This window comes from Melozone crissalis, unplaced genomic scaffold (genome assembly GCF_028551555.1).
Source record: "Melozone crissalis strain CALT ecotype California unplaced genomic scaffold, PUWL_Pcris_2 ptg000068l_1, whole genome shotgun sequence".
Lineage (NCBI taxonomy): Eukaryota > Metazoa > Chordata > Aves > Passeriformes > Passerellidae > Melozone > Melozone crissalis.
In genome coordinates, this window is record NW_026535846.1 from 14,530,177 (window position 1) to 14,554,356 (window position 24,180).

General features: G+C 39.6%; 1 protein-coding gene across 4 annotated transcripts in view; it reads left to right on the top strand.

Moving 5' to 3' along the window:
- The window catches only part of IL1RAPL2 (interleukin 1 receptor accessory protein like 2), a 333,232-nt gene that overhangs the window by 155,722 nt on the left and 153,330 nt on the right, over positions 1–24,180 (top strand). For 3 of the 4 annotated variants that reach the window (XM_054289711.1, XM_054289712.1, XM_054289713.1), the window contains one exon: positions 14,845–15,118. The exons of the other annotated variant lie outside the window; for it this stretch is intronic. In XM_054289711.1, the coding sequence (XP_054145686.1) occupies positions 14,845–15,118 (274 nt within the window). The remainder of the gene's footprint in view (positions 1–14,844; positions 15,119–24,180) is intronic. 4 annotated transcript variants of the gene reach the window in all.

The window sequence follows — 24,180 nt, forward strand, 5'->3', positions numbered from 1 at the left end:
AAACTGCAGTTACCTTTGTTCCTGGTTTGCTGTTGGAGAGAAATGTCATCTTTAGAGCTGGTGAGGAGTTAAACATCACTGTGGTCATCAACAGCAGATGGAGGGCAGTCTGTGTGTGAGCAGGTGACACACTGGCAGCCCTGGGAGCTGCTGCTGAGCAGCTCTATGCATAAACTGGCAATCTGAGCAGGTACCTCCCAGGGTGGGAGCTGAGGAACCAGGCAGGGGCTTGGGGTTCCCCCAGGTGAGCTTGGCTTCAGCATCTGTAGGGAATTCAGCAATTTAAAGTTTTAGCACTTTCAGGTATCTCAGTAAATGAACTGAATGTTCCTGTTGTTCTTATGGGTTTTGTCTGGAGCTTTAATTAATTATGAGGTGAAATTCTGTTTGGACTGGGTCCAGGAATGCTTACTTTTTGTAGAAGTAGTTGGGTTTGAATGTCATTTGAAACTTGCTTGAAGGACCTTGCACTTCATCTGTTTTCTCAGCAGTTCTCAGAGAAGAAACTCTGCGTGGTCACCATATTTAAGTCTCATAGGATCATAGCATTTTATTCCTGAATTCCTGATATGATGAAGTATCTTGTGATTATATGAAATTATGTTTGAATGAAAAGATATGAAAACCATCAGCTCAAATTTCCTACCTATTCAGGGAATTTACAAAGAGTCCATGTATTGCCTTTTCTGGGAGTAATATTTTTTGTTCATATTATATAAAAGGTGCAGAGCATTCAGAGGAGGAGAATTTTTCCAATAATCAGTTACTTAAACTGAAAATATAAACATTTTTTAATGAAGAATAAAGTGAAACACTATGCATTTCAATTTTTCGAATGAAGAATAGATTATAAACCCAGAAACCATGCAGGTGTTTAACTCTTATAGGGAAATGGTACTTAATTATCTTTACAGTCTGGGCCTTAGAAATTGTAATTTCTTTACTACCATAAACAGTTCACCCAAAACTGTGATTAAGGGCTTAGGGAATGTGTAGTTACCTCATAAAAATATGTACATAAATTCTGCTGATTAATTGGACTGTAAAGCACATCCTTATTTATTATTACAAATGAAACTCTAATGTAGCTCATGCAAAGTCTTAAATGAGTGCCATTCTTTTTCATTAGGTAGCTCTTTAAAATCAATAATGTTTTCTTTAAGGGAAAGCTTAGGCTGTTACTAATTTAAATCTCATTAACTTTTGCATTTTTTTTTTCCTAAAGTTAAATTGGAGCTCTATTTTTCATTTAGATTTGGAGCTGCAGGCTATATGTAATTCCATTTAAAAACCCAAAGTAGACAGGAATAATGTTGGGTTAACAGTTATTCAGAGAACCAAAAATTCATAATATTTAGTGTTCAGTCTTCACTTGTCATTTAGCAGTAAATATTTTTCCCAGCACAAAGTTTGGATGTGTTCTCCTAATTAATTTAAAGTTTGCAAAACCAGGTTGAAAGTCACTTTTCTTGCACTATATTCCTGTAACCCCAGCCCCCTCTGTCCATGGCTGTGTTTGCATGTCTGGTGGAGCACGGCTGTCATCCTTCACATCCCTCATCTTAGCCTTGCTCTCTGGAGTGCCAAGACTGTTTTAAATATATGCAAAGAGAAGCAAAGAAGTGCAGGGTCTGTGATTCCTGCTGAGTGGATTTGTCTCTTCTAACAGAGAAGCTGTTCAATAGCAGTTGGGCTATTAGTGGTGCTTTTTGTTATCTAAAGTTCCTAGCTCGTTAATGAGGTTGTATTTGCTTATCTTTCTTACTGAAGGCATACTAATCAGTCCCAGGGAAGAGGGTAAAAAAAATCCAACTCTCATGATTTTGATGACATACTTGGGAATATTTAGCATTAAACAATAACAAAAAAAATGCATTGTAAAGGTTTATGCAGCCCTAGGCAGTCTGGAGATGGAAAGCTTAGCACAGTTTTTCAAAATAGTGGTTGGCTAGAAGGGTTTTGGCACCATGTTATTCACTGCACATCAAAATTAACACATTACAATCAGTGGTTACTTTCAATTATGTAAAAGCAGACAACTCTTTGGAGAGATTAAAATGGGGTTTGTAATGGCTTAGGAGAATTCTTAAAATTGACAATTTGACACAGCATGATTTCAGATTATGTGAAATCTGGCATGAGGATATTTATATTTCTGTTTGCAACGATTCTGTTCAAAGTCATAATGATGGAAATATTTACAATGAAGACATAATAATGTCTTTAATATGTAAATCATTCTAATTGCATTTCTTACACTGTCAACCTCCCAGTGAAATATCATTTATTTCACAAGTGACACATGAAAAAATATGATTGCATTTGTGATAGTCTTATTTTTAACAGAAATACGACAGTCTTTATCTTTGAAGAAGTCCTCTTTATCAGCAGTTCCCTTAACACAGTTTGCATGACGCCTGCATCTCTATTTCTGATTCAGATCCCTGCTTCTAACAGAGCCTCTCTCTGTTTTATTCTTCTTCCCCTCTCACAAAGAGGGTTTGCTGTGGGGACGTGCTCATCCCCCAGCACTGCAGGATGCAGAGGTTGTGTGGGGTGCACTGATCTCCGTGGGAGCTGGATGCCATCCACACCTCTGAGGCTGGACCCTGTATCTTGTGAAAACAAGAATGATTTGTTGCCATTAAATTCTGCTTTAACCTTGATTAGAGCACATTCAAACTGCTTATTTTTGTGCCCAAGTAACACGTGTTAGTCTGTCAGACACCTTTCACTTCACTTCCCTGTCTGTACCCAAAATCCTTGCCCTGAGGTTACATGCCTCCTGTGTGCTTTTTCCTCTCCAGCTGGGAACAGTCATTTTCCTCTTCCTTCAGATATAGAGCTGGACAGATGACAGTTCTGTCATCCCAACTAAAAAATCTGTCACTGTGAGCTGAAAAAAACAATACAGTCAAAACAATAATAAAATCGGGTTGAATTAAATAGAGCATTTTTAATTGGGAATGCATCCACTCAAAACACTGTGTGTCATAATTAATCCTCCCTCCCATCTCCAGCTTCCCCGCTGGGAAACTTCCCCACTATTTGCTGAATTCTGCTTGTGTTTAGCAGGGGCAGTGAGGGAAGGATGAGGGACCTGATCAGGATCAGCAGACCGGAGAGGCAGGAGCCCTCTGAGAGGAGTGGGGACAGCCTGCCCTGAGCAGGGATGGGAGTCCCCCAGGCACTGAGCATTTGCAGCTTCAAACTCACTGAGGTAGCTTCAGCCAGGCTTGGAAATGAGCCCCCTCTCTATGAAGAAGATGGAGGGGAAAACGAAGGGATCCATCTTTGCATTGCTGTCCTGTCTTCCCTAATCACTGTGAGTTTTTTTCTGTTTAAGAATTGAAGTTCTGATTTTCCAAGTTTCAAAGGAGGGTTTCTTAAGTGGAAAACATAGTGGTTTTCTTTGGGGTCATCCTTACAGTGGTCAATCCGGGTGTAGTCATCTCTGTGCTTTGCCTTATTAAGAATTTTTAAATATTCTTTCAACAGTTGTCTTCAAGCTGTCATGGCAGTCGATTCCCAAGGCTGGGACAGGAAATGATGGAATGCGAGTTAGGATAAGAAGCTGGGAGTGAGTGAGCAAATGAGCAGTCTCAACATTGCTCACTGAGTATTGGGTAACCAGTGGAGAGATATTAATTAAACATGTTGCTCCAATTGTGTGATTTTTCTGGTTTACCAGTAGCTCAGGTGGAGGTTTTTAGGATGAGGTTCAGAGTGTTACAGTTGTGCTGTGATGATTTAATAATGATGTGCTGATGGATTAGGGGGCTGCAGGGCAGTGTCCCACCTGGAGGATGTGTTGACATCCAAAGAAAGGCCTGAGGTGCCAAGAGCTCTCCAGCTCCCTTCCTGTATTCTCAGCTCCCACCTTTGCTCAGTCTCAGCCCTGGAGCTCAGACATCTCCATCTTCCATCCCCTTTCAGAGGAACAGGGAGCAGCTGCATGTTTTGTGTTTTGCAGTGAGTCGAGGCCATTGAGGATGACAGGAGGCCCATGAATAAAACACAGACTTGTTTGTTTTGTGCCATTCTGAGCAAATGATGTATTAGTAATGAAGTATTTGTGGTTTGTTACTTTTGCTTACTAATAAATGAAATCTTCCTGTTGCCAGCTTTGTTTCTGGCTCGTGAAGTTACAGGGAAGTGCGAGGAGAAGGAAGAAAACTGTGCTGGTTTGGGCTCTGTCTGCTTTATGGTGGTTCTCATTTAAAGACAGCCACTGCTTTGTGTCAGCTTGAGGCAGGGGCAGTTTTTGTGGGATTTCAGTCAGTGTTGCCTCTGCTCTGAATCTCCTGAGTAAAGACTTTGAAAAATGATTTGAAATAGGATGAAGTGCTTAGGAATGGGACCATATTGGGAGCTGCAGTCCCACTGATGACAAAATGGCCCCTTACCCCAATAGGGGATGATCACTGGGGCTGGGGCAAGAAAGGAGCAAGGTCTCAGGAATGGGAGCTTGAGAGGGGACTGAGAGGAGTGGTGGTACTGGTGACCAGTCCTGCTTGGAGGCAGGGCTCACAACTCATCTGGAAGAGGGTGGGGATTTGGGGAACCTGCAGGCCACAGGGGAGGCTGTGATGGCAGTCCTCCCCCAGGGCCTTTTTTCAGAAAAGGGGGTGAGCATGATCCTATCAACATGACTCTTGTTCTCATTGAAGGTGAGGGGCTGTCAGTGGATGCAGTGCTGTAGGATGTTGCTACTGGCAGCTTTTAGAAAATGGATATGTAGATGGCAAGGTGTTCCTAAGAAAATGTGCAATTCTGTGTTCCAGAGCCCAGCACTGCATTGCCACTTTACCTAGAGAGATTTGTCTCTTGCACAGGTAGCTCTTGTAATGGCTCATTTTTCAATCATCCTTCATTTTTCTTTCATACATGTAATTATAATGGCTTGCAATTAGAATAAACCTGTTTGTTTCTTCTAAATAGAAACAAGTCTTAAGAACAATGTTTACTGTTTAAAAACATCTAATTTTGAAATCATTTCATCATTCATCACTTACAGAAATTTTAATCAAATAACCCACTAACACTTCTATTCATGACTATCCTATAAAAGCAAATACTCTTTTGATTTACGAATGTTCATTTTACTGAAATTGAATCAGGTGTGTTCTGCAGTCAGGAGAGCTTCCTATTTAAATTCTGCTGCATACATGCAGATAATGAATTAAAATGAGAGGAGGAATTACAACCTAGGTTAGAGTGTGGGTCACAACCTTTTCAAACAGAGGCCCTCCTGTCATGCAAGTGGAAATGGTAATTGGCTCACTGCAGCTGAAATTATCCATGCCAGATAACAGGAAGAATGGCACAGCAATTGTAAAATGGCAAGTGTGTCTAGATACCCAAAGGTAAATGTGTAGAGTCGAAGCAAATGACCAAGGCTAGTTATTTGTTGCAAGTAAATTAGATGAACTTGACTTGTTCCCTTCTATTTATGTGCATGTCCTCATTGAAAATTGGGCACTCACTCTCTTTTTTTTTTTTAACATTGCTATGTGTTCATCCAGTACTTTACAGATGTCCAAGCCCTAAAACATTCATTCTACCCAGTGTGTTTATGACAGGGAACCAGTTTTTAAAAACATTTGATAATCTTCTGATGGATCGATTGCATCTTTGTAAGCTAGAAAATAAACTACTAACGAGTAGAATAGTGCTGGTGTGCACCCAGATCTAGATATTTGTGAGAAAGGCTCCCTCTATGTGTCTGTGGATTGTGAAGGGCTGTGTTGGTGGTAGGACAAACCATAGGGTCAGGTGGGTTGGAAGGGACCCCTGGAGGTCTGGAATCTGGCTCTGCCCCAAGGCCTGGGATGATGGCACAGCTGGGCAGGAGCATTGGTGAAGCACAAGTTGCTCATGGTAAATGGAGAATTTGAGTCACCAGAAATGTCCCTGCTGAGGTGTCCAGTGAATGATTGCTTTACCTTGCACAAACACCATGGAGATCATGCCCAGGAATAACTCAGTCCTGCTTTCCTCTGGTGGTGGATTCTTTTCATATCTCCTTGCTCTCTTTTCCTGTTGAGCACTCTGCCTCGGCCACAGGGGAGGAGCTCTTAGAGCAGACCTGTGTCTCTCAAGGATTCTCCTCTACAGACAGCAGAAGAAATGAATTTAGCCCTGTGTATTCAACAGGGAGCCCAGCCCATGTTCCTAACCTAATCCAAACTCGAGAGGACTGTGCCCTCAGAGCAGATAATCCAATTCTAACTGTCCACATACTTGAAAAGCAGATGCCAGATAAAATAATCTTGTGTATGTACACTGGTTATTCTACCCCACTGGGGCTACCAAGTTAATAGAGGTTCATTCTCTTTCATTTTAAATTCCTTTACTCACAATTCTTTCCTAGTACTCCCTTCTGGGAATTTCAAGCAGTGGATATAGTTTTCTAATTGTGTGATTACTTGAGACTGCAGCTGCCTGATCTGGGAGCTAGTTTTCATTTACTTTACCTTCAGTAACTTTATTCAAAGAAACTAATGAAAAGAGACTCATCAATTATTGAAATGAATTCAGCTTTGTTCCCAAACTTTGCATGGTGCTAAAGACATGAAAACAGAACTGTGTGAAATTTCACATGGTTATTAATGTAGTTGACTGGAGAATATTGAAAGTGTCTTGGAGAGTGTCCTTAAAGAGCTCATGTGTAGTCAACAACACTTAAAATATTAAATGCACATACTTTCAGGTATAAAGTGTGTCTTCAATGTGTTGCTCCTTACCTAAAATTGTGTTAGGATTAAACTTTTATTTATAAATGCAAAGAAATATATCCAGTCTGTTGTAATACTTGTTACTGGTATCAGTTACGGTTCTCCCTTAGATAGTGATTCTTCTTTCTTTCCATCTGCTTTGCCTGAATTTAGTTCTGTGCACCAAAGAAGTATCAGAGATGCTGGGAAATCTCTCCTTGAACTTTTCCGTCATTTATTATTTCCCTCAGGATTCCAAAGAGCTAACAAAAATGGCAACATGCACTGGGCAACATGCTAGTAAAAAAAAAAGACTTTTTTTCCCTATTTTGAAGCTTGGAAAAGGGTAGTATTTTTGTTTACTAGATTTTGTAGACAAGAAAAGAAAAAAAACATCTTCAGATGGGTTTCAGATCTGGATGAACACTAGTTTAGAGCCTTTTGTATTCATACCAGAGTTTGCAGTGATTTTTTGGTCATCTGAGTTGTTCATCTATGGAATTTAAATTTTAGAATTTAAACAGGAAAGTTTTGTTACTTGTTCAGTCCAAGAAGCAGATGTAACTTCAAGTATCTGATCTGACCACTTCAGTCTAGAGCAATAGTCTTTCTTTGCTTAAGATAATGTTCCCAGGCTTTTTGGTGCTAAATTAATCATGTTATTTCCTGGCTGACTTTGAAGGCATAGGTATTAATAGATCCTCAAAGAAGTTTAGTATTTTGGATATCTTGTTTGCTGCAGATCACCCACTTGGGTTTACTGCCTTGGAGCAAAGAGCGAGGCTGGGCAGAGGCAGGAGATTTGTCAATGACCTTTCCTACAGCTTTTCCAAATCTGCTGCCCCATGGCCGGAGGGGAACTGGAGTGGGAAGGGTGGGGGCCAGGCAGTGCTGGGGGTGCTGAGAAGGCAGGACAGGCTGGGGCACAGGCCTTGAACCCATGGCTGGGACTTTACAAAATACATAAAAGGATGAAGCCATGAAATATGATTTCTTATGTTTTGTTATTGTTCATGTCCTGGCTCTACTGCTGTTGATTTTCAAGGTGCCTTTTACATTGTTTTCTAACATGGTGACAGCTGCAGAGAATCAAGGCATTACACTGAATATTTGAAACCAAAACACTTTTATAAGTTCCAATTTCTCTACTGTTTACTTCAACACAGGCTCTTTAAAAACCTGCCAGATATTGAAGTGATTAGGAGATCAAGGTCACCAAATACTCATTTTTAGGGTGAATATGCTGCATTTTAAAGAGATGCTTTAGTGCCCTCCCCCTCTCTTTCTCTGTGCTCAGCAGAGCGATCAGCTGAACGCAAAGAGCACAGCTTTGGAAGGGCACTTCAGGTTCCATCTGTCTCTGGGAACATCTGACTTGGAAGAGGTAGCAAAGAATGTGATGAGAACAGAGATTTCCTTTCCATCACAGAATGTGTCTCAGACCTCCCTGACTCCAGCAAAATCTTAACCTGCCAGCTGTGGTTTGCTCTCCTCTCCATCAGCAAGCGTTCCAGAAAGCCCCTGTGATAAGGTGCCACCTGAAAAGCTGCCTCTGACAAGTGCTACAGGATGAAATGCCCCTGTCCAGTCACTTCTACCGATGCTGCTGTAGCATTTTCAGTCTTCAAGTATAATTTCTAAGCCTTGACCTCATTAATATGCCATCGCCCCTGGAAGCTGAGACTTTGTTCAGGGGTTTTTCTCTCCCTTGAGAATTTTGGTGATCTACCAGTATGTTCTTTCTTTTGCATTTTCAATATAAGGCTAAAATGTTCCTGGCTCCCCATGCTTATGTAATTCAAGGCAAAGCAATCTGTGGTTATTTGAACCTCTGGCAGTATATATTTACAGTGAGTTTGACCTCAAAGGAAATGATGAGTGTTCGGCTGGAATATTTGACATTTGAGTTGGGTTGTTTAGCTGTGGATCATAAGAAAAGCTGGTGAAAAAATGGAACATCCACAAGTCTGAAAAATCTTTTAGTTCATCCTACAGAAATTTGAAGCTTTGATCAAAATTAGGGGAAAAAATAGGTAGTGTATATGGATGTTGAAATGCTTTTTTCCTTATTTTTGGCCCAGATTTGGAGAGACATTAGCATGTTGCTAAATTTAGTGAAGATTTTTTGCACTCATCATTACTTGGCTTAGGAATTTTGGAATATTTGCACTTTTATATGCCTTGAAAGTCCCAAACATTTTCATCAATAAGTTTGAATAGTCTAATTCTTGCTGGAAAATATCGAGAAAATGAGATCAGAGTAGAGAAACTACAAAGTCTGTGAGTGATCCTATTCTTAGATACTGTGTTTCTACAGAAAAAAAAAAAATCTTGCTTTATTGCTGAAACAAAGTGTTACTGTCATAGAAGAATTAGTAAGACTTACTGACAGGGTTGTAGGAAAAGCATGGCAACATTCATCCATCTTGAACCACAATAAACTTGGTTTTGCTCAAGATTTGTTATATTCTAAGTGATCTTATCTCCAACAGATACATTTTTTGATTTTGTGTCCCTCAGGGGAAAAATATTTGAATTTTTTCTAAAATACACTTTAATATGACGACGTAGAGTCAAAACCTAGACTCGTCTTGATTCAAAGAATGGTAAAACTCACAGAAAAGAGGTGTGACAGACATTTTTCCTGAATTTCCTCCTCCTCCTCTCCTCCTGCCTGCTCTTGGAAATGCTCTCTGCTGCTGGACAAGGCCACCCTCCACTCCACCCTGGAGTATTGCCAGCATGGGCTTCTTCTTCTCCCCTGTAAAGCCAGGTGACTTGCTCTTCATGGCAGAGATACTGGCTCAGATGTCTCTCAGTGGAGAGAATTTTTATTAACAGTTATGAGAGTGTTCTTTCATCATCCAGTTTGATCAGTCAGCTAAGATGAAGCAGCTCCACACACAGAGATCTCACCGTGCTTTGGAGGAAACATCCATGATTTTGAACAGTGCACAAAGGGAGAGTTACTTGCACTGTGTTCCCTGACCAGCAAATGTGGCTCTGAGCCCTGGAGTATTTGAGGAATTCTTGGAAGGGTGTGGTGGTTGCTGGCAGTTTTTAGGCAGCTCAGGTCCCCAGCAGCTCATGGTGGGAGGAGCAGGGAAGGGCTCTGGGAGGAGGCAGGGGACCCACACTGGGCTCTGCTGATGTTCAGGTCTCACATGGCAGTGCCAGGCTGTGATGAGAAGCTGGCAGAGGTCTGCAAACACTGCAGCAGCATTAGCACAGTGCGGTCAAAAATTCAGGGATGTGAAACCAATTACATTTGGTGAGGCTGATCCAACACCCTGACCCTCGAGACAACCACAACCAGCCAAAGCTGCTAAAGACTTTACTGTGTGTGCTCAAATGCAGGGCATGTTCCCTTTCCTCCAGATACAAGATCTGAAAATACCTAGTTGCCAAAAATTCATAGGCTGTAACTGATTTCTCCCTTTTAAGACTCTGAAAAATTTGCATCTCTCTTTGGACATTCTTAATGGAGTGCATCTATCATTACTGCATGTCTGCAAACCCTGAGCATGATGGATATCAGTTCCTGGACTCTGCTGTCCTACAGCTCATATATACATAAAAATATAACTCTTGTATTAGAGGAATGGTGCTTTTATTTCTGACTATGTACCTACAGTCACAAGCATTGCCTGCTTTGCAGAGCAATAAATTTAATACATTAGCTAGTGAATAATTTTTTTAATGATTTATTTGTAGACAATTTCAATTTAAAATGAGATTTTCAGGTAACAAGGTAGGCAAACATCTTTAACAATGCCACAATATAAATTGCTGTAGCTGACAGATCCCTATAAAAATTATAACAGGCAGATGCGCAATGCAAAAAATTATTCATGTGACAGCAATCAGAAAGACAAATTACTTAGAGACGATGTACATGCTCCTCTATAATTGCTTATAAATTATTATGGTTCATGTTAAAAAGCATCTAGACTCCCTAGACAACTAGATTTATTTAAAATAAGAGTAATGGGAAATTGCCAGGAAATGTTGAGGAAGAAGATGCAGTACATGCTTTGGGTGATTGCTAACATGAAAGTACAGTAACTTATTGTCAGCCAACTCAATCTATATTTTCCTTAATAGTTTTGTAGCCTTCATTTTCAATTCTCCCTCTGCTCCGGTTGCAGTAGCCTGGGTAGGTAACTGGGATGGGCCCAGTGGGGCTGCACTGTGGTTCACTGCTGCTGTGTTTCCCAGCTTGTGGAGGGCACAATGGGACACTGTTCTGCACCCTTGCAGGAGACAGCACTCCTGAGCACTTCCATGTTCCATGCAATAGGATTGAATTTAGTCAGTTGGGGTAGAAGGTATGCTAAGGGGATGGGGAAGATTGACAGATAGGTGGGCAAACCACTTTTCCTTAGGAACCTGGGATGAAAATGGGACAGTGTTTCCCGTATTTTCTTAGTGTTCCAAATTAAAAAAACAAAATCTTTTTGGAAGTGTGTAAAGTACATCCACAATAGACAGGATTTAATTTGAATGAGCTTTCAGTCAGGCATTTACCAGGTGATTATACAGTAGCAGAGAAATAGTGTATATACATTTATTATATCAGTCTCTCTCTAATACTAATATTTTTCATACCAACCTGATTATATTACATATTGAGAGCTAGCCCAACAAAAATGACAGCAAACTTTGTTCTGGATAATGGAGTGCTGAACTCCACCTAAGCAGCTCCAGTCATTTGTGATGACAGCTTGGAGAATACTCCAAACGAATCTAACAATGCTCACGCTTCAGTGACTGACAGCACAGCAAGAGGAAAAATTCCAGTTTCCATGTGAGTGCAGGGAGCCTGACCTAGATTTTAGCCTCTACAGCTTCAGAAGAGGAAACATTCTTACCTGTGTATTTAACAAGAAAAAAAGAGCAAGGGGAAAAAGTCATCTCCTGTTTGATTAGTCTTTCTTCAATAATTAAGACTTAGCTTATTCTGTGAGACTTCTCCCCTCTGCAGATGTCATCAACACTATAATGACTGGTTGCTCTGTTCCCTGTGTGCTCTTCTCTCTGTAATTACCCCCTCCTGGCCTGCTGCAGGGAGAGCTGTCACAGGGGAGCAGCTGGGGCAGACAGGGCCATGGGTGGCAGCCTGCCTGCACCTTCCCCCTCCACCCCACTCCCTGGTGGGGTCAGCTTCCTGTGGCTGTTCAAATTCTTTCTTTCAGATACTGTTAATAGGGAAAAAAAGTCTCTAGTGTGAATTTCCTCTCCTTTCTTTTGTTCCCTGGGAGGCAGGTGCTATGCTGGGCTCAGGTCGCCGTGTCCGGCGCCTCCACTGGAGCGCTGGCAATGGCCAACAGAGCACTGGCCCCACCATTGTGTTGTTCCCTGGGGGCAGCTGGGGAGGGTTTTTAGCCATTTTGGTGACCTGGTAAATTACTGTTCAAATGCCTTTTATCTATTCCGCTGTGCTTCCTATACTTCTGCAGCTCAAGTTCTGAAATTGGAGTAGTAGAAAAATGCACACGAGAAGGGAAAAGAAATTTTCAAATGAAAGTGGAGGATGAAGCAGATTAAATGACAAAGATTGAATGGAGGATTGCTTAGTGTTCATTTGAGCTATGGTTTGACAAGTTGTTTGGTGTGGATATGGGAGCAATTTAATTGAAAGTAGGGTATTTTCAGCTTCCAGATTTGGATTTCCATATTGGGTCTGCTCCTAACTACAGAACTCCTACTAATTGTGACTGTGCTCTGTGAAATAAATGAAAACCCGACACTAGGGTCTTTGATCCACAACCTTTCCATGTGTGTCTCATTGTTAGTTATTCTTTGTTGTGGTTTAACTTTGTTGAACCAGCACAGATTTGAAAGCATTAGATGATGTGACAGGATTTGATTGACACAAGAGTGACAGAATTAATTAGATCAGCTGAATTAATTAGATCAGCTGGATTAGTTTGGATCTAAATTCCAGTTCTGGACACCCATATTCATTCAAACTTATGGCTCTACTTAGACTTCTGTGACTTTGCTACATCACAAGAGAGAAGGGTGCCTTTGAGAATATCTATGTGTCCTGGAGAACCAGGGATGTGCCATCTGGAGAGCTCAGCATTGCCTTGCACATCCCTTGCTGAGAAAAGGCAGCTGTGAGTTCTGCGCTGTTCTTCAGTTGTAAATCACAGCAGCCTAAAGAGCAGGACTTAAAAAAAGCACAGAGGATTTCAGAGGAAGCTCTGTGGGGAATACAATGATACCCACTCATGTAAAAGTCCTGTCACCTATATAAAATAATTCGCAGTGAGGAAGAGGAACATCGGTAAATTGCTGCTGGCCTTTCAGCTGATGTCATTAACAGCAGCCATTAAAAGCAATGAATTTTAATTTAAATCAGTAGGATGTTGTCAGCAAAATGAGAATGAAGATCAAAATTAAAGTTAACTGGAACAGTGTGTACATAAGTTCAGGTGAAGGGTTGATTTGGGGGCTTTTTTGATGAAGAAAGACGTCGGCTAGCACAAACAGCTGCTGCTTCTGCACCTGCCTGTGGGGTGAGGGGCAGGAACAGGAAATACACTGGGGGAAAGGTGCTCCATGATATCCCTTCACATGTCAAAACTGTCAGGAGTAATTCTGAGTAATGGGCTTTCCTTCCCTCCTGAGCTTATGTTAGTTTTTGTTTTCACAAGTTTGTTTTGCAGCAAGATGTTACGTGGAAGTTTATATACCAGAAAAGTATTAAAGTGATCAGTGTCAACAAGTTTAACACGTGCTGTATGTGATCACAGTACACTTAAAGCTGATTTACTGTGATGGGAAAATTAAAACCTTCTGTTTGTCACAGTTACTTCTGAATGATTAAAGAGAAACACGAAAACTTGGTAAACATTATTTAGAGGCTGTAAAAGTTACTAAAAGTAGGATCAGACCTGATATTCCACGTACAGAAATTTTTGCTGATTATCTTTGATTAGGAAGTAAGATAAAAAATCACTTGATGACAGAATGCAATGGACAATGTGTATGAAATGAAGAGTGTATGAGGATATCCAACAATTATAGTTTGAGAAGTGAAACTGTAAATGCAGAAGAGGCAACTTAAGAGTTACCTAGTTGAGTTTGAAGTGCTGCAGTAAAGGTAAAAATGTTCCGTTTACTTGTTGCTTAATATGATCAATAAATTCTAAACCCTCCATATTTAATGAATTCTATTAATTTTAGGTATTGTGTTTGCCTTTGGATGATCTGCCTTTGAAATATTTTTCTTTGGTTTTATTCTTGGCTGATTTTCACACTGATAGTTTTTCTAGCAATGAAGATTGAATTAAAAGGTCTCTGATATGTGATATGTTGATATGTGTGCATGGGCTAGGGCTGTATTGTACTAAGATAATAGCAATGGGAGAAAAAATTGTAGGGAGGCTGATCTTTCATTAAACTGTCTGATGTATGTTAATTTTAAAGTGAAGTATTAAGAAAACTGTTTCAAAAGTTTTTGCTGAACAGAACATCAAAAGCAGTCCTTTTTTATTTGAACCACCCCTGTATTAAGTTTGATTGCATAGGCAGCATGTTGTAATTGTATCCTGTTGTGTATAATACAGACCTCTACAGTTTGAGTAGGCTGTAGGTAAAAAACCCAACTATGTGGAACTGCCTTGAAAGAAAAATTATAAATGTCACATCTGTTATTTGGGGATTTTTTTGCATAACATAACTAACAGAGGTGGATGGAAAAGTTTTAAGGGATAAGACTGGCATCAGATGCCAATGTACATTTTCTTTCCACAAGGAATTGGAGAATTCAAAACACTTACAGAAGCAAGTAGTTAAGGTGCAAAACATTTGGTTTATTTAATAAAGAATTAGTGTTTTGGGGATGAAAGTAATGATATTCTAAAGAAGTGGAACTGAGCAAGCGCAGTGTGCTCTATTTACTGTCTGCACATTCAAAGTTACATGTAATTAAAAAAGGTGTTTGAAACCCCTCAGTTGCCAATAACTGCTTTGGGTTTTTCATATTACCCTGAAACAATTCAGCGCACGCCAAAAGCTATTTCTTTTAATGCACTGTATTGCATTTCTCAAGCTGCCTTTCACTATATTGGAAAATGTATCTGTGTCTAATATTTCTTTATTATTGTTTTGCTTTCAGTTGATGGTTGCATTGACTGGTCAGTGGATCTCAAGACATACATGGCTTTGGCAGGTGAACCAGTCCGAGTGAAATGTGCCCTTTTCTACAGCTATATCAGAACTAATTATAGCATGGCCCAAAGCACAGGTCTTAGGCTTATGTGGTACAAAAACAAAGGAGATTTAGAAGAACCCATTATATTTTCTGAAGTTAGAATGAGCAAGGATGAAGATTCCATATGGTTTCACTCGGTTGAGCTGCAAGACAGTGGTTTCTACACATGTGTTCTGAGGTGAGTATTAAAGTCTAAATAAGAATGTGGGGATTATTGGTTAATAATGTATGGAGTATTAGATATTGGTTAAAAAATTAATTTTAGCCATTAGAATTTAGATATACATCCACTTAATGCATATTAATTTTTTATTCTCATAATTATATATGTCACATAATGCTTTGTCTCAAAATTAGTTTCCCAAGTAATTATAATTACCTAGTCAAGTAGCTATAATTAATGTGCTTTCACTTAATTACTTCTTTTTTTTAAGTACAACATTTGAAAATTCTCAATTTCTGTAAACCTTCAGAACCTGATACTTCTTAAATCATGAAGTATTTTATGTAAGTACTGTTCTGTTTCAAATCCTCTGAGTTATTACAGAGTTACAGTTTGAATTATTCTGATGGGATCAGGCCATGGGGAGTTACAGTTCTGTCTGGTTTTGAAGAAATGTTTATTTTAATATACAATTATGATTTATCATAAATTTAAGCAGACCTCATTTGGTAAGACACCAAAATGCCTTTCTCAGAAGTGTCTTGAAACTGTTGGATGAGGCTTAAATTAAACATGTGCTAGAGCTCGTGATTTCCATAGTGTAGATGTTGATGTCATCACTATGCCTAAAATGAGAAGATAAAAAAAAAGGAGGACTTTTAAAGAATGAATGAATAAATATTCCTTAAATTATCCAGCTTTGAATGAAAAGGAGTTTACAGATACTTTGTATGATTTGGTCTTAAACTATTCAGAGTCAGATAATAAGTTTGCTTCATCCTTGTGTGCTGTTCCATACTGAAATTAGACGCCTTTCATGAATAACAAGTATTGCAGCAAATAACAGCACTGTTCAGAACCCAGAATTTACTCTCTGTCCATCTCTGCTGAGTCTTGCTGCCTCATCTGCCTCAGACCATTGTGATCCTGAGGAATGCTGCTTAAATCAAAGACTGTGCCCTGGATTGTGGTGGTTGTACTGGGCACCAATGTCCAGTTTAAATATTGGATGTATCCACCTAATGCAGCAGTTGGATTGAGTTGCAGCCTTTGGAGCTGGAGTTTTATCAGCTCCTCTGTCAGAGGTGGGGTGTGATGTGAAGGCCCTGGTTTCGAAATGTTATGGGAAGATGGTGATTTGTATGTTTTAAGGGAGCTGTGCTTTTTTCATAAGAAGTCATTGTTGTGATAATCAAGTTACTAGTTTAATACTCTGAAACATTCTCATGCAAATCCTTTGTGAAAAATAAAGAATTGATCTTGGATCAAATTCTGGGGCATACTTTTTTACTGGGAAATTTCAAAACTCTGCTCATTTACATGACAAAGTAATTTTGGTAACAAATGGGCAAGTTCTTGAATAATTCATGGCTTCTTCTAATTTTTAGCTAAAAACTATATGACATGCTTATTGGAAGGCATTACACAGCAACAAGATCTTCCTTGTCAGTTATGCAGTTTCCTTGCTTTGACTAGAACTTTTTTACATAATTACAGATATTTTTGCCTTTTTCAGATTTATGTCAGAGTGCAGAATAATATGTGTAGTGGTTACAGATAAAAGACTCAATTTCTTCCTTTACTGAATTATTTTTTTCTTCCAAAAGCGCGGCACTGTATCCTTGCTGTTATTGTTTATGAAACCATAGGAGGCTTAAAATAGCAGAGGATGTAGCAATAGTAATTGATTTTAATTTCATTAAAATTGAGCTAGATGTAATGTTCTGAAATGTGATCACATTTCTGTGGGAGACTATCCACACCATTAACTGTGTAATTTCAGCTTTATTAATCCATTTTTTTTGAGGGGGATAAGCAGATGTTTGTGTTTTAGTCATTAACCAGATTCACCTGCTTTATGAGAGTTAAGAGGTCACAAATGAGAGCAGTAATTTTAGAATATGATTTTATTTTCTAGAAGGATTAAAAGTCTCTGTTACAAAGGCCATCTTTTGTAGACTAAATTAGCAGAGACTGGTAGATAGAACTTGATGCAGTGGAAATGAAGAGGTGACTGTCTCCATCAGTGTGCAACACTGGCTTTAGGGTTACATGCATAGCTGAGCTTTTTGGTTTGGTAGCTGAAAGGAAAAAAACTGAGGAGGAAAATGCTCTTGATTCAAGATAAATTTAAAACTTTTTCTCAACAGAGAATTTTTCATTCAGGTTCTTAAAGAGAAAATCAGAAGCAATTGAATTTTAAATTGATGTCTTTCTAGCCACTCACCACGGACGTGTGAAGCTCTGGTACATCTCCCTGTGCTGTCCAAAGCATGAAATTCCACATTTTCATGTCCCAGTGGCCATTTCCACCACTTCAAGTCACCACTTCCAACCTTGGAAGTGTTCTGTTATTTGTGCTTGTCTTTGCAGAAGGGTGCAAGGGAGTGAGATACTTAGATTTGGTGCTAGGGCCAAGTGGGATGAGGGGTCCTGGTCCCAGAAGTTCCTGGGCTGAAATGATGGACTCAGTCTTGATCTGGGAAGGCAATAGTGAGAGTTTTAATTTACACTCTCCCAAATTGTTACTTTTTTCCCAGTCAACACAATATGACAGATAAGAAAACTGTATGGAAAAAATGTCAACGGAACTTTTCACTGAATTTCTTATTCATTGAAATGTTTCTTCTTGATTCTTAAAAAAAACAAAGGCAAAACTCTTTTTCAGGAAGCTGCATTTTCTGGTTTCTCACATGTGCTCATAGGATCAAGGATGACTATCAGTGAAGCAGTGTGAAGGAATTTTTCAGAACCTGCTTGAAAAGGGCAGGTATGAGAAGGTGAAGGATAGGCTGCTGTGACAGGGATTTGAAGATAGGTAAAAATTAAATGTGTCAGTGAATTCATTCTTATACAGAACTGTCATTTCAATAATCATAATGACTGTTTTGTAAAAAACCTGTAATACTGCATAAAATTAAGGAGTATTAGATCAGCCTTTATAAATGAGGTTGCTTCTCTGGATTGAAGGGATTTGATATCATAATTTAAATGTTGCCTCTCCTTTATTAACCAATTAAACATTATTCCATAGACAGGTATGGGGGTGTGTGTATAATAGGAGGAACTTATTGGTGCATTAAAACCTACTTCTCCCTTCTCACAATGCATTTTGGCATTGAGCTCATACTCAGAGGCAAACTGAAGTGCTATATTTTTCTCCAGTGTTAAGCATATGAAAAGGTCCAGATTCTGCAAGGACTTTTAAGAGTGCAAAGTTCCAGGTGTGTTAGTTAAGCTATGTGAATTCCAAGGGTCTTCTTTGTTCTTGGATGCCTTTTCTGTGTCAAATCAGGGATATTGCTGCTGCATCCAAAAAGCATCCTAAGAAATAGATAGCTGTGTATTTCATTGCAGTTCCCAAGTAAATGCTGTGATGTTTGTATCATGACTTTACAGGCCAGTGTGGAAATGCTGTGTTCTGGAGGTCTCCTTCCAGTACATATCCTGGATATGCCATTCATCTTCCAGCACCCCCCAATGCTACTTTCAGATAAAGCTGTTGGCATTTCTATTATGGAGGTTTGATGTTCTGGGATTCTCACATCAGCATTCTGGATTGCAGATTCTTCACTGAAGAATTCAGAGATGAGCTTCAAAATCATGGAGCATCAACTCAGAGCATGGAAATTACACTCAACCTAAATGCATAGGGTGGCCCTAAAGTTCTGAATATGTAGGACAGTCTTTTGCCAGATCATGGTCTGCTTTTGCTCTCTGAACAAATACATCTGTTTTTCTGGGTAAAAAGCCTTGTTTTTAAAGACAGAACAAGAACTAGGCCAACTTAGATCATCTTCACCTGGTGAAAGAAAAGAAGATGAGCTGAGGAGGAAACCTCAGCAAAATTTAGCCTAAATTTGCCCTCGTCCAGGGACTGCTCATGGAAACCTTCTTCTAACTAGGCTCAACTCCAAACCAAACTGTAGTCAGGATTTAAAGAATAAAACCAGTAAGGGTAAAAAACATAAGTACATATTTGCTGTTAATTAACTTTTGGTGAAATAATCTTGATTTCCATGATGAGAATAAGAAGGGTAGAAAATTGGAGCCTCAAGAGGGTGCAGGGGAGCAGGAGGTGAAAATTTGTGGTCATCAAACTGACTAATGAAGCTAAGCCTTGATTTTTGTATTGGATGCACAATAATGAGGGAGTGAGGGTCTTGAATGCCTATGGGGAATAAGCTTGCAGATCTTTAATACCAGCATTTGATGCCAGAGAACTGCTGACAAATCAAGTTAGAAAATCTGTGTGTCCTTTTTCCCTTGCTGTATCCCTGCATACACAGTTCTTAATGGAGAGAAGCATTGCTGTGGACATGCACAGAGGAATTGAGCCTTTGCTGAGCCATTGGTGAGCTATTGAGATACCACTTTCTGAGCAGTAATAAAATAGAGCAATAGTAGGTTTTAAGCCTTCTGGCTTCTGAATATCTGTGGAGCGCATGACCAGCAAATCAAAATCAGATTTAGACAGCCTGGAGGAGCTGGCAGTAAAATCTGCAGCTCAGCCTGTGTGCTCTCACTTCAGAGGATGTTAGGCAGGGCTTAGGGGCTTGTTGTAAGTGCCTGTCTGGAGTGCAGAATGCACCCATCAGCCCAGGAAAAGCTGCACACCTTCTCTTAGTGCTGAAAGTCTAGCTTCTGAGCAGTATGAAAAAAGTGTGGTTTTGGATCCAAACAGAAATGTTGAACAAAGTCATAAGGTGAACATGTGTAAGGTTGCTTTCTCTGCAGCCATCTCTTGTCATTCTTACAATATGTGTTTTAATGGAGTTCCTCATTTTGTTGTTGGCAATACAGAACGTTTGGCTTTGCTCAGCATTCAACTGCTCGTGAAAAAGGTGATTTTGTATCTCAAACCCTGTTGGATGCATTGTTGTAATTCCAATTTAGCTATAGAATATTGTCTTCCATAGCTGTTACTGGCAAGTGCTTTTTTCCCTCATAGATTTACTCTGGAAAGATTTAAAGATGATACTTTCTTGTGGGCTAGTGTCTTTAATTATTGGATATCCAAGAGGAGCACATCTAAGTAGCTGATGGATTATATATCTCATAGTTACCTCTCAGCTTTGCATGTGGGTATATGATCAGCTTTCCTGTACAGTCCCAGGTGTGTCTGTAGAAGCAGCAACATCTCACATTTGGAGCAAGTGGATTCAGCATGGCACAGGCTTTCCAGCCTATGGCACTAACATTAAATGTCACACATTAAAAGTGGGTGACATTTCCCACAATAAAATTGACTGATTCTGTATAAACAAAATCCCTGCGAGATATAGTATTCAATACTTGAATTCAGTGCTACAGCAGATACATTATAAAGTCAGTATGATTCATGATAAAATAAATTTTTTTTGAGGTTCTATCACTGGGATATAATGTTTTGGCATTATCAAAATGCAGGGGAAAGTGGAATCAGAATGCCTCTACATTTGTTTCCAAAATTGTGTAAAAAGTGATGGTGCTCCTACAAATCATTTTGATGACATTGTCTTTATTGAGAGAAATCCGTTCTATCTATTCTTTGCAGAAAAACAAAGATTTGTTTCTCTTCCCTGGTGATATGTGTATTTCTGCTCCCTCACCCTCCTCCTCTAAAGCTTTAAAAGAGAAATTATTCATCCTCTGTTGCTCTGAAAAACAATGTTTACTGTCAATGAGAAGCTGCAAGAACAGTCAGGGCTTCAAGCAGAAATATCCATGTTGCTTTGTGGTTGGAGGGCATCCAGTGGCTTCCCTGTTGCAGTGGCATGGACAAGAATGAGAACATTGTGAATCCTTCAGTTTTCCTAATAGTGAAGTCCCAGGTTTAGATTCTTTTAAAATGACTGACCTGACTTTGTAGCCTCTACAGGTTGTCATCACAAAGCTCCCTGTGCTGCAATGCCTCAGTAATGTTTCAGCTCACTGGTTGCTCCTGAAGTGCCTTCCCTGGTGGGGTTCAAACCTTGCCTAGAGCAGAGAAGGGATGCAGAGTGGAAGACTGGTTCCTCATGCAGTCAGACTTTGCCTGCAGGAGAGCTGCTGCTGAGATGTTTCAGCCCTCCCCAGCCATCTCTTCTCCAACATGTCAGGGAGGTTTTATTTCCTTTCTGTTCTCCAAATAACAGTGACAATGTGCTCACTCAGGTATCATTCCTGTTGGAATCCCCATGAAGCCAGCTGTAACTACAGCACATAAGTAGGAAATGTTGTCTGTGTCCTGTGAGTGGACAGACAAATGGAAGGTTTCCTGGGGAAATCCATCATGCCCAAAGTACAAGATGACAGAACCACAGGGAGTTAAACTGATATTTGGTAAGTGATACTGGAGAAAAATTTCTTATTTTCTGGCCACCACTTTAAGGGAAGGCACAGCCAGGAGGACTCAGCTGTAGGACTCAAACAGTTCACATTGTAAGGACATTCATTTCATGATTCTTTCATTCCTTGTATACCCTGTGAGGCAATAACTGATCCACTGGTTTTCCTGCTCAATTGCCCGTGTACAAACAGAGTAGGACCTGCCTTTCAACATTGCATCTGCAAAATAGGACTTATGTGCAGAACGAAGGCTGTGCTGCACAGGTTTTATTCCTCCAGGCAATAAAATCGTTGAGGTTTAGCAATGCAGACAAGTCTGATGGGTGTCTTGAATGCAGCTTTTGTTTTGTGTGCTAGGTGCCTAATTAAATAAAAAAAAGCATAGAGGAGTAGATATGCTAATCCACATAGTTTGTGTTTTGGAAGAAATAAAGGAGAAAGCGTTCAGTCATCTCAGAAACAGGGTATGGCAATTGCAAAACTGTTGGAAGGGAATTTCTTAATACTGTCCTGGGAGCAGTTGTTCCTGTGCCTCAGATTTATGTCGTTTGTAATGGGGCTTTTCAGTAAGACAATGTGATTTAACATTAATATCCAAGTTCTAATAGAAAAGTATTAGGAAATAAATGAAAAGGGCTTAGTCATTTGTAGTACCAAACTTTAAAGCAATTTGCTGCCTTGTAATTCTTAAGGACAAAGAAGGAATCTTCCCCTAGAGCAAACCCAGCCAATTACAGGATTTCTTTTGCTGGAACAATGTCTAAAGCTGACAGAGACCACCTAGTTCATGAACTGAGGTGTGATATGCTGCAATAACTTGGTGTTCTTTTGGCTTCTGCATTTCTTCTGTGTTCTGCATTGTATTTTCATATATTCAATTCTGACATTTAATGACTACAATCAATGAAAAAACCTCAAACCCAAGGAACACTTTTGGCCTATGTGATCCAGCTTCAATGTTGGGAGATTTTCTCTTTGTGTCTGGGTAGTCCCTGTTGGAATGACTGACTGGTGATTTGCTTTTCATTTGCATCTGTCACAATGCAGAGGTCATTGGGACCCAGAAAAGAAATAGCTCCTCCTGACCCTCACCATATATGAATCAGATAGTTGTCATTTATTCTTCTTCTTTCTTAAGACACACTTAAGAAACACAATACTTAGAGATTACCCATGAGTTTTCAAATTATAGCCACAAATTTTCAAATCATGGCCTTACTGTTACTGGCTGTATTGCTGACTGTAGTAGGCACATCCTGACATTTTTATGTCACATTTCCCTCTTAAGATGATATCCAAATTAAATTTAAACTTGGAACTAAGCTTTGGTGAGAGAGACCCAACTGTGATAGGCTCTACCCAACTGCCATATCCAAACATCTTTCATTTTTTGTCCCAGGATCTAGAAGTACAAAAGTTCTCTAAACATGGCTAAACTCATAGTGATAAGTACAGGTCTTGCTTTTAAGTGCCTCTGTTGAGAACTGGGTTGTTGACAGGTGACTTAAGGAGACATTCCTGCATATCTATTTTTCAAGCTGTTGTTAATGTAAGCCTTTTAAAATTACCTTTCAGTGACTTTGCTCAGAAGTCCTTTTCTTTTGAATAGAGAGGGTACAGCCTTTCTTCACTGTAAAACATGACCCTCTGGGACATGCTGTATGTTTTAGTCAAGGTCAAATTGTCTTGTTTCTAGAGATTGGATCTTAGGAGAAAAGAAGTGCATAAAGAATAAAAATTCTTGGTGAGTGGTGGGTTAGTTCCACAGAGATACTTTTTCTGCTTGAAGGGAATGGGGCCTTGAATGGTACCTCTGTCTGGATTCACCATCTCTTCCTCTGTTGGAGGAAGAAGAGATAAGAGCACTGGATTTGTAACATTGTGCTGGTTTAGCACTTAATTTCTGAGCTCATGCTTTCTATGGTGTCATTTTCTTTTACTGGGGTATCTTGAAAACGTCAGATGCTAAAGGAATGGTAACATGGAATTAGAATTTCTCCCTTTCAGGCATAGGAGTTGGTATTAGATAACAGCAACGAGAAAGCAAAAACAGGACCGGAGTGTTTGGAGCAGTACCAAGGCTAGGTACCACACACAAGCCACAGAATCACTGCACCTCTTGGCCTTTGGTTCAGGGAGCAACTACAGCATTGTCAGCCTGTTGCCCTCTCACTTGACAAATTAATAAGAATTAAAAATAAAAAAAAATTCAGGGGTCTGTGATTTGTAACCTCTGGCTGTCACTTACAACATGTGCAGGAAATTGATCTTTTCCAGACAATGACCCCAAATATGTAGGAGTGAGTGGGACTCACTGAGAAATAAGTTAACACTCGAGTGAAACCTTGGAAGAATAGGTTGTTTTTTGAGATGATGCATTTGTGCGATCTGAAAAAGAACAATGATGATGAACAACTTATTTTTCTTTAAACAGATCATCAAACCATGACCTTGGTAACCATTGTGTGAACTGTAAAATTTAGACAGGAATAAATTTATTAAACTCCTATGAAGTGAGAGGAAAACAGTCAAATGCTCAATTAAGTCTTAGAGCTGATAAACCAGCAGATTTATAGAGCAGCCAATCTGGTTGTGCATTAATGCTTCAGATGCATAAAGATGGTTGGTGGTGTAGTTACTGCTTGTTGGAGGTTAGGCTTTTTCTTTTTTTCTCCTTCTTTCATTTGGGAATGAAAAAAATGGGAATTTTTTCCCATTTGTTACCTAAGAGACGATAACAAATGGTACTTAAGAGACAAAAGAAGTGG